This window comes from Echinops telfairi, unplaced genomic scaffold (assembly GCF_000313985.2).
Source record: "Echinops telfairi isolate 266 unplaced genomic scaffold, ASM31398v2 ScPeMD7_11;HRSCAF=52, whole genome shotgun sequence".
In the NCBI taxonomy this organism is placed as follows: domain Eukaryota; kingdom Metazoa; phylum Chordata; class Mammalia; order Afrosoricida; family Tenrecidae; genus Echinops; species Echinops telfairi.
Window position 1 is genome coordinate 34001377 of NW_022103908.1, and position 10773 is coordinate 34012149.

General features: G+C 45.8%; 1 protein-coding gene across 1 annotated transcript; it reads right to left on the bottom strand.

The window, feature by feature from the left end:
• Positions 1-1055: 1055 nt before the first annotated feature.
• Positions 1056-1392, bottom strand: LOC115868481 (pterin-4-alpha-carbinolamine dehydratase-like). Its single transcript, XM_030884736.1, is given in 2 exon segments — positions 1056-1161; positions 1199-1392. Coding segments are annotated over 2 exon segments (300 nt in total).
• Positions 1393-10773: the final 9381 nt, after the last annotated feature.

A 10773-nucleotide genomic window follows, 5' to 3' on the forward strand; every position in this document is an offset into this window, starting at 1 on the left:
AAGAGCCATATTAAGAAATTGCATTCCACTACACATGTGGTAGATAACAGTCAATCCCTGAGCAATCTATTAATATATCCTCTCATGATTACCTACATTATTAACAGTTAAGTGTATTACTAAATTTTCTTTCCTAATTCTTTTTTTTTTACAATTCAATAGTTTAATCACATCAAGAATAGTTGCACAATCCTCACCACAATCAGTTTCAGAACATTTTCTTCATGTGTTTTTTTTAAATAAATCATTTTAGTGGGGACTCTTACAACAATCCATACATCCATTGTATCAAGCACATTTGTATATATGTTGCCATCATCTTTTCCCTTTTTTGGTCAAGCACATTAGTACTTTTATTGCCCTCATCATTCTCAAAACATTTGCTTTCTACTTGAGCCCTTGGCATTAGCTCCTCATTTTCCCCCTTCCTCCCCGCCCCCCACCCATGAACCCTTGATAATTTAGACACTTTTATTATTTTGTCATGTTGCACATTCCTTCTCCCTTCACCCACTCTCCTGTTGTTCATCCCCCAGGGAGGAGGTTATATGTAGATCTTTATCATCGTTTCCCCCTTTATACCCCAGCTTCCCTAATTCTATACTTTTTTTTTTTTTTAGTGACAGTAATTTTATGTGGTGGGAAAGTGTGTGTTTCTGTCCCTTGGTCTGGGATTTATTTTAAGGGCCTGGTTTCTAACTAAGACTTCATGCCCCACCCACCCCCGTCATAGCTTCTCAGGAAATGAATCAGAAAGGACACAGCTGGGGAAGAAACTCAAGACTTGCTGGAAAGCTGCAAAGAGAGGGATGAGTATATTCAAATCAGTGTGCTGATAGAGTCCCTGGGAGGGAGGGAGTGACAGAGGGGCTGGCAGTCAAGTCAGTGTGCCCTCTGCTTTCCACAGCAAGGACTCATCCCCTAATGGGCACAGCAGGGTGGGCTTGGTGAGATGACTGAGGTGACTCAGCAGGAAGCAGGGCTCCCAAGCTCCATCCTTGGACTCCCCATTCAGCTACCCCCTTTTCCCTGAGACATTAAAGGAAGAGCAGGACCTATGTCATGGTCACTGCTCCTTGTTCACGGAAGCTGACCCTGTTCATGGCTCGCTCTGAGAGGCCCGCACACTCATGGGTGCTCAGGGTGATGTGGACCTTGTGACTCCAGATGGTGGTCCAGATGGACTCCACATTGAGACTCCTGATGGTGGTCCAGCTTCTCCACCTGCAGGGTCACCCTGTCATGAACCCCAAAACCCTACTTTTAAAGCTTGGAGGTACAATGCTTGAAGACGGCATCACAACCTTCCAGTTCAGTCCAGGCCCCAGCCTTCGGGTTTGGCAGCAGCTGGTCCCTCTCCCTGGAGATCAGCCTGTGCAATTGGCTGGTCATGTCTGACACAGCAGAACACAGCAGGCCCAGAGGCAAGCAGGAGTATGGGCATCATGGCCCTGCCTTTTTTTTTTTAAGCAAAAGTTTGCTCATGCAACTCATTGTTTTCTAACATGTTCTTTTTAGCTAAGCATGCATCTTGAACCTACTTCTATACTATACTATGTATGGTGTAGTATGAAAATAAATAATTTATAAATTATCAAGGGTTCGTGAGGGTGGGAGGGTGGGGGAGAGAGGGGAAAAAGGAGGAGCTGATACCAAGGACTCAAGTAGAAAGAAAATGTTTCGGAAATGATGATGGCAACATATGTACAAATGTGCTTGATATAACTGATGTATGGATTGTTTCAAGAGCCATAAGAGCCCCTAATAAAATGATTTATTAAAAATTTTAAAGAAAAAATAATAATTTAAAAAAAATAAAAGAAGCTGCCACCTAGATTCCATTGTGAAGGAGGTACCATAATTTATTTCGCCCTTCCTATGAATGGACATTTAAGTGATTCCCCCATTTAAGTCTTTTTTCTGACTTTATATTCCTAAAAGTTAATCACCAGATCAAAACATGCAAACATTTTACATTTAATACAGACTGTCAAATGAGAAGAACCAGATGTGAAGGTTAGCCTTGGCAAGCAGGAAGACTAAGGGAGAGATAGGCTGGTCAGTCGTAAGTCCCTACATTGTATTTGTTTCTGCAGGCTAATGTAATAACTGGACCAGTAAGCAAGATCCTGATAAACAGAGACCATACTGAAGTTGTCAAGAATTTCATTTTTCTTGGATTGACGATCAACATTTATGAAAACAACAGACAAGAAAATCCAAGGTTATTTTGTGTCGGGCAAGTCCGCAGCAAAGATCTCTTTGAAGTGTCAAAGAGCAAAGACGCAAAGATCTCTTTGAAGTGTCAAAGAGCAAACACATAGCCCTGAGGACTAGGGCGTGCCTGATCAGAACATGGTTTTCCGTCAGCGCATGTGCCTGCAAATGCCGGGCAATGGAAAAGGAAGGCCAAAGAGGAATTGATCTTTGCATTATGGTGTTGGGAAGAAGATTAAATATACCACAGACTGCCGCGGGAGGAATAGATGTGTGTTGGAAGAAGTAGAACTAGAATCAAGGATGGAGAGACATCATCTCACACACTTTGGGCGTGTTATCAGGGGGGATCTGCCTCTGGAAAAGGGCATCATGCTTGGCAAAGCACATGGTTAGTGAGACAGAGGAAGGACCTCAATAAGATGGAGTGATGTAGTCACTAAAACCATGGGCTCAAAGACAGCAATGACATTTGACACAAGCCGGGGCAGGGTTATGTTCCGATGTATACAGAGGGGGTCACTATGAGCCAGCACTGACTCAACACCACCGAAAAACAGCAACCGTGACTTTGAGGGAGTTCGGGGATGAATCATAAAGAAGATATGGTGTGATGTGTGGATTAAGTGCCAATAAAACTGTTAAAAAATAAGAAAAAGATAGCAGTGTATTGCAGCAAGTCATTTATTGGAGGGATACATGGAGAGCCACATGCAAGGAACAGCCGTCCACAGCAGAAGGTCTTCCAGAGGCAACCGGGCTCAAGAAACCACCAGAAGGAGTCGAGGGCCAGGGCCCAGGGGATGACAAAGGAGAGAGCATTGATGTAGCCCGAGGTGGGGGCCTCCTGCTGCCAGGTGCACAGTCTCTGAGTCAGAGAGCTCCAAAGACAGCAAGCAGATTTCTACGCATAACAACCCCATGTGACAGAGTACCATAGAATCCTTCAACAAATAGCAATATTGTTGTTGTGTGCTGTGGAGCTGATTCTGACTCATAGCAACCCTGAAAGACAGAATCAAACTGCCCCGGAAGGTTTTCTTTGCTGTAACCTTTATGAGAGTTTTTCTCCCCCAGAGCCTTTGGGTGGGTTGGATCCACCAACCTTTCAGTTAGCAGCTAAAATCTCAACCATTGTGCCACTCTCAATCACAGCTTCTTAGCAGCACCTTAGTATCCTTATACAGTAAAGCCTGCAAAAGCTAAAATCTGTGTGAGACAAAACCAGTCAAAGAAGGAATATACAAATATTTCCTGCCATTAGAGGCTGATTGTATTAGTTACATAATTTCATGTCAACTTGATAAATAAGTGTTGTGGTAGAGTGTAGCCTGTCAGGTCACAGCCTGAGGATGCCTCCTTGTGGGCATGGCCTTCTCAAGAGGATTCTGGGAACGTCCTTTCTTCCTCCCTGGAGGCAGGCCACACTCTCTCTCTGCTTCACCTTCCTGTTCATGAGCCACTTTGAGCCATGCTGATGGCAGCCAAAGCCCTGGAGATGCGTCCACCCCCCATTGGATCTACACAACTTTGTACCCACCAGCCTGTGATCTTCCTGCAGCCTGCAGCATTGCACGTGGCTGCATGAATCTGAAGAGGGACTTGGGTACTAGTATCCCACTTATGGACTGGTATCAGACTTATAGACTGGTATTGGACTTTTGGACATGATCTGGACTGAGCTGGGATGTTTTCTTAATATGAAATTACTCTTTGCTATAAAGTTCTTTCGTACACATACATGAGTGCCACTGGAATTGTTTCTCTAGTCAATCCACCCTAAGACACTGAGAGAAAGGTGATAAGACTGCACCCTGCCAAAGGTGCAAAGCTAGACAGTCCACAGGTTTCAGTATAACAATAGGATCTTATCTTATTTCAGGCTAGCAGATGCTGGGCTGTTTTGCTGGGTATATAAAACAAGCAGACTAGAAGTGGCTACAAAATTGCTTATTTGTACTTTTCTTAAAATCAGATGTATAAAAATTTAAGTTTGGCATCCGTGTGCTTTTGGGGGCTAGCAGGCTTGCTATAAAGAAGTAAACAACGCAGGACAGATAGAGGCCATCTTGGGCTCATTTATACAATTTAAGGATCCAGTCGTATTGGATTAGGACTGGCCCCACTCCAGCACGACATCACACTAACTTAACTGACAACATTTTCAAAGACCCTAAAACAAGATCAGGTTCTTAGGTACCAGGAAGTGGTGGATAGGTGGGAAGGTGGACTACATTTTAACCATAACTTCTTGGGAGACACAGTTCAATCCATCATAGGCATCCAGGTACAAGGGCAAGCAGAAAGCTGATTCCTTGACCAGCAATTTTGGATAGGGCGGGCGAGGCCCAGACATGTAAGTGAGGGGCTGCTGATGCTCAGGAGCACCTGAAAGCCACAGCCCCTGGCTTCTTTCCTCAAGCACACACCCACAGCGGCTACGAGTGACTGAGGCTGCAGCCCCCCGTGATGTGGTGCCTCTACTTGAAAGCAACTCATGTTCGTGAGGCCTATAAAACCTTCAGAAGAGGGTCTGGCACATAAAATGCTCCAGAAACACCAGTTCATGTTCGTATCAGTATCCGTCTAGGGAGACTTGGCAGCACAATGGTTAAGCCCTCGGCTGCTAACCAAAAGGTCAGCAGGTGGGTTCGAACACACCAGGTACTCTATAGGCTAGAGACAGGGCAGTCTGCTTCCATAAAGATGGCAGCCTTGGAAACTCTACGGGGCATTTCTATTCTGGCCTGTAGGGTTGCTATGAGTCAGAACTCAATGGCACCAACAACAAGACCACAGTATTAGTATTCCATCTCCAATCGTGAGCCATCTCCAGTCCCCCTACCTTTCAGTGACAACTCTCAGTGTTTGGGAAAGGGCTGGCCAGTGGCTTTGAGTGTACAATGGGTAAAAATACTGTCCATCTGACAGGGTTCTTATAAGGATTCAAGATGAGGCATAGAAGAACCCAGCTCCCAGCTGGAAGCAATAGCTGGTAGCTGCTATTATGATCACTGCTGGTCCTGTCAGGATCGACACAGTGACTGCACCGGTGAGCTCATGTAGAGCAAAGATAATGAGGATGGCGCTGGACCAGAAGAGCGCCATCCTGTTGTGCAAGCATAGGGACATTATGAGTCAAAACCAATATGATGGCACCTAACAACAGCATGTTGTCCCACATGCCCCTTTGCCAGGACTTACATGCATACTTGCACATACCTGGTGTGCATATGTCTCGTCCGTGACCTCCAGGCATTAGACCCTTGAGCCTCTTTAAAGGAACAGACAAAACCAAAGTCCACATCTACTAGCCAACTATCAAGGGGCAGAGCAAGAAGTGCTTAAGATGGGCAAGTGAAACCCAGAGAACCAAACCCACTGGCGTCAAGTGGACCTTGTCTGATTGTTGGTAGGTGCCGGCAAGTCAGTTCCAACTCTCCGTGACCTGTGCACGGCAGAACGAAACACTGCCTGGGCCTGCCCCATCCTCACAATTATTCTGATGCCCGAGCCCGTTGTTGAAGCCACGGTGCCCATCCGTCTTATGGAGGGTCTTTCTCTTTTCACTGGCCCTCCACTCCACCATGCATGACGTCCTTCTCCAGGGACTGGCCTCTCCTGACAACTATCCAAAGTACGTAAGACAAAGTCTCGATGTTCTTACCTCTAGTGGGCATTCTGGTTGTACTTCTTTCAAAATAGATTCCTTTGTTCTTTTGGCAGTTCATGTACATTCAATATTCTTCACCAACACCATAATTCAAATGCATTGACCCTTCTATCTCTTAGGGGCCCTGTAAGCCAGAGAAGAACTGCTTCGTGGGGTTCCCAAGGTTATAACCCTTGGAGAAGCAAGCTGCCACATTCTTCTCCCACAGACGCTGGGGGAGTCCGAAGTCAAGGAGGCCAGCACAGACGTGGAAGCCTGTTGAGGTTTAAGCAGTACAACTTCGCAGATCATTGACACAGCATACAAGCTGACTAAACGTGGTGAATGCATACAAGCCTTCCTGGTTGCTTTCAATTGTTTTTTTTATTTTATTGGGGGCCCTTACAGCTCTTATCACAATCCATACATATATCCATTTTGTCAAATACATCTTTATGTATGTTGTCATCATCTTTTTCAAAATAATTTCTTTCTATTTGAGCCCCTGGCATCAGCTCCTCCCTCTTCCCCCTCCCTCGCCCGCAGATTTTAAACTAGGCAGGTCCCCTTGTTCAGTCCGAATGACGGCCTCTCAGTCCATGTACTCACTACCCCTGAGTCCGGGACAACTCATCGCCACCTTGTGGGACAGGGGAGAACTGCCCCTGCGAGCTTCCGAGACTAGCGGTTTACAGGCATCTCAAGCGCCGTCTTTCCCCATGGAGCAGCTGGTGGTTCCGAACTACAGACCTTGCGGATCTCACCCCAACACTTAACGCATTATGTCACTAGGGCTCCTTTCAAAGATTCCCCATAAACACAACAGAACTGTTCCGGAAGCCCATTGGTTGTGATGTTGATGAGGATCCTCACAGTTGAATACCTTTAGGCAATTGAGAAAACACAAGTAAACATGTTCATGGTGTTCTCCACTTTGAGACAGGAGCCATCTGACAGCAGCAATGATATCCTTTGTTCCAGGCGTACTTCTGAATCGGGATGGAATTGCTGGCAGCTCCTGTCAAAATACTGCAGCCAACTGATCTTCAGCAAAATTTTACTTGCATGCGATATTAATGATATTGCTTGATAATTTCAGCATTCTGTTAACCCACCTTTTTTGGAATAGGTACAAATATAGATCTCTTACAATTGGTTGGCCAGGCATCTGTCATCCAAATTTCTGAGCATAGACTAGTATTTCCAGTGCTTCATCATTGTGTTAAAACATGTCCATTGGTATCACCACATTTCATCTCAATTTCATTTTTTTAACCTGAAAGCATTCTTGTTTCAATCACCTAATACGCATGTGAAACGACCAGGCAAAAGGCAGCCCAGGGAAGAATGGGTGCTTTGGGATTATGGTGCTGGTGAAGGCTCGGGAAAGTACCCAGGGCCCCCAGAAGAACAGGCTAGTCGGACTCGGAATAAGTACCAGCAGAATGCACTGCCGAAGTGAGGACGGCAAGACTTCGTCTCACATACTTTGGACATGGCGTCAAGAGAGACAAGTCCCTGGAAAGGGACATCGTCTGGGTAGAGCAGAAGGTCTGCACAGAAGAGGACCATCTTCAGTGAGGGACCGATGCAGTGGCTGCGACAGTGCCTATGCAGAGGGTGCAAGCTGGGCAAGGTTCACAGGGTCACATGACTTAGAACCAGCTCCATGAAGGGGCATGCCCCCCCAAAAAAAATTTTTTTTCAAAGCTATGTATTTAAATTTTTTTAAAAAAAACTTTGTCACCTTCAAAGTACTCACCATTACACTTAATACATTTGTCAAATCTGCAATTCCATTCTTGGAAACATTTTTCAAATTCATCTATTTGGATGGCTGACAGCACCTCCCTGGGTTTTTCTTCACCTCTTCTATTTCATCAGATCGCTGTCCTTTCATGTCCCTCTGCATTTGCAGAAACAAAAAGAAGATGCAAGGAGCAAGGTCAGGTGAGTAAGTTGTGTAGGGCAAGAGAGGCATGCTGTTTTTGCCAAAAACTGGCACACTGAGACAGCTATGTGAGCAGGTGCATTGTTGTGGTGGCAAACCCAGTTCCCCATCTGCCACAAATCAGGCCTTTTTAATCACACACTGTTATGCTATCTTTTCAGAACCTCGAAACAGAAAGCTTGATTAACAGTCTAACCTGGTGGAACCAACTCCAATTGCACTATGACTCAACATTTTGGGAAGTTGACAGATACCCAGAACAAGGTTTGTCATCAATCGAAATTTCATCTTTTTTGAAACGAGAAAACTGATCGTACACTTGAGTTTTCCCCATAGCACTGTCGTTGCCAGCTGTGTTCAATATCACAACCGTTTCTGCGACATTTTCCCCAAGCTGGGAACAAAATTTCACCGCCGCCTGCTGTTCTCTTAAACAGGCCATCACAAAATAAACAAGGCTCAAAAGAAACTGCTTTCATGAAAAAATTCACTGTGACCAGAAAGAACCCTCCCAGGAGACACGGCTGAGTGCACAAACTCAGAGCGAGTTGCTCCATGCTCACCTAGAGGGGAAAACCTGTACTAGGAACACTCTGCCCAGCAAAGCTTTTTCCATTTTTTTGGAGGGGTACCCCCTCATAGACCACCTAAGAACAACAGTTTCCAAGTGCGTCTTTCCTAGAGTTCGCCAGACTGAGTGTCTGTGGCCCCGAAGGCCCAGAGATTTGTCTTCCCGTTGTCCTAGATGCTTAGAGCGCCTGTCGCCGAAGTTCCACAGGTGGATGAGACATTTAAAGAAGTCTCATCTTTTTTTTTTTCATTTTTTCACAGTTCAAGCTCCTGAATTTGGAGCTCAGCTCTAGGGAAGGCATTCTTTCTGCCAGCTCTGAAGAAAGCCTCTCTTCGCATTCTGTAGCCCCAGTATTCCTCAACTTTTCGGCAATATTCACACAGCATCTGTCTTCCCCCATTTGGCAGGAGCTTTGGTGGTGTAATGGATCACTTGTTGGACTGCTAGCCACAAGGTCAGCCGTTCAAACCCACCAGCCACCCTTCAGGAAGAAGGTGGTGAGATACGCTGCTGTGAAGAGTGGCCGGCTCAGAAACGCACTGGGCAGCTCTCCCCTGTCCTCCAGGGTCCTGGGGAGTCAGAATGGACTCGAGGGCCGTGAGATTGGTTTTGGGGGTTTTACCCGTTTGGGGTATTGTGCCTCTCACTTATGTCTAATCTGCTGGGGACATTTTATAACTCAGAAGTGATTTTTTAGGACACGCCCTACCCTGACAATGGTCTCATTAACATATCAAAGGAAACCCCATTCCTGCATGGGATTACACCATATCATAAGGGTTAGACTCCAACGCATGACTTGGGAGGAGTGGGGAGAACAACTTAATCCATAACTTCACCTCCCTTTTCACAACTTCCCATCACCCATTGCTGTCGTTGTTATGAACCATTACCTCATCAATGCACGTGGACACACATCTATTTTCTATTTGGGAGCACAATTTGGCCCAGAAGAGTTTTAGCAGACTCCCGTGGGGAACGAGGCAAGGATACACTCTGCTACGTCAAGACATCAGGAGAGGCTTTCTGCCATCCCGTGTGATGAACGAGAGCCAGGTCGGGCTTGTATTGCACTCCCTCAGATCAGGGTATCAGAACGGCCCTGGCCTTGAGATGCGGTCAGCAACATAATCGATGGGGAGTTGTCAGAAATGGTTTTCTAAATGAATTGCTTAGACGATATTGTGCCTTAAGAAAAATGGGCCTGTATTCAGGGGGGGAAATCATTTTTTTTAGAAAGGCAATTTGAGTAGCTAAATATTTGAATGTTGTTAAATATTTATAAATCCACCAAATTAAATATTCAGGTTACTTCTGGTAGGCAGCTGTTTCATATCATCAGTCATAGACACGCAGGTTCACGTAGCTCTCATTACCTGCCTCTTTAGTGTCTCTTCTTAGCCCTTTCAAGTGATCTAATTGCTCCAGCAGCCAGAACATTTTTATCAAGTTCCCTTAATTAAAAGGCCCCACTGCCATTGCTCCATGCCTGGGGTGGGAATTCATCTAGAATGGCGAGCTTCCCTTTAGCTGGGTCACCCAGCCGCCCCACTCCCCGCTTCCACCCTCACTGCAGGCCTGTTCGCTCAGCTCCAGCTTCCCCTGGTGCTCCTGGGACCCAGGGGCTCTAGGAAGAGACAGGCTGCCCCAGGGCTCTCCTTCCTCTGCAAGGAGCAGAGGACACCATCAGAGACTCTAGGGTCAGCAATCTTGCCATTTGGGCTCGAAGAATGGAACTTTGTCATCCGTTCCCTCACACCATTGGATTATATTGACCCAGATGAAGTCACCATCTACACACACCGGTCAGTGTCCTCGCATTGCCACAACACACATGCCACAAGGGGGTGACCCTCAAGAACAGTCCATTATTTTCTCACAGTTCTGGAGGCTAAGTCCACAGCAGGTGCCCTGGCCATGCCAATAGCCTTGGGTGTTCCTTGACTTTTACAGTGTCCTCACAGGTATTTGTCTTCCTCAATGCGGACACACACTTCTGTGTCTATCCTGCTATTTTTATCATTCACATGTGATTATATCTAGTTATCACCCTACTCCAGTAAAAACATAATGAACATAACAAAGGAGGCCTTATTTACAAACCAGATTACATCCACAGGTATAGGTGTATACCTATACAAACCAGATTACATTCACACGTATAGAGTAAAGTATACATGGTTAAAAACTCCCTGCCAACAAGGTGATGCCGATTCACAGCGGCCCTATAGGACAAGGTAGAGCTGCCCTTGTGAGTTTCCAATACTGTAACTCTTTATGAGAGTAAACAGCCTCATCTTTCTCCTGAGGTGCAGCTGTTGGTTTTGAACTGCAGATCTTGTGGATCACAGCCCACCTCATAACCACTTAGTCACCAGGGCT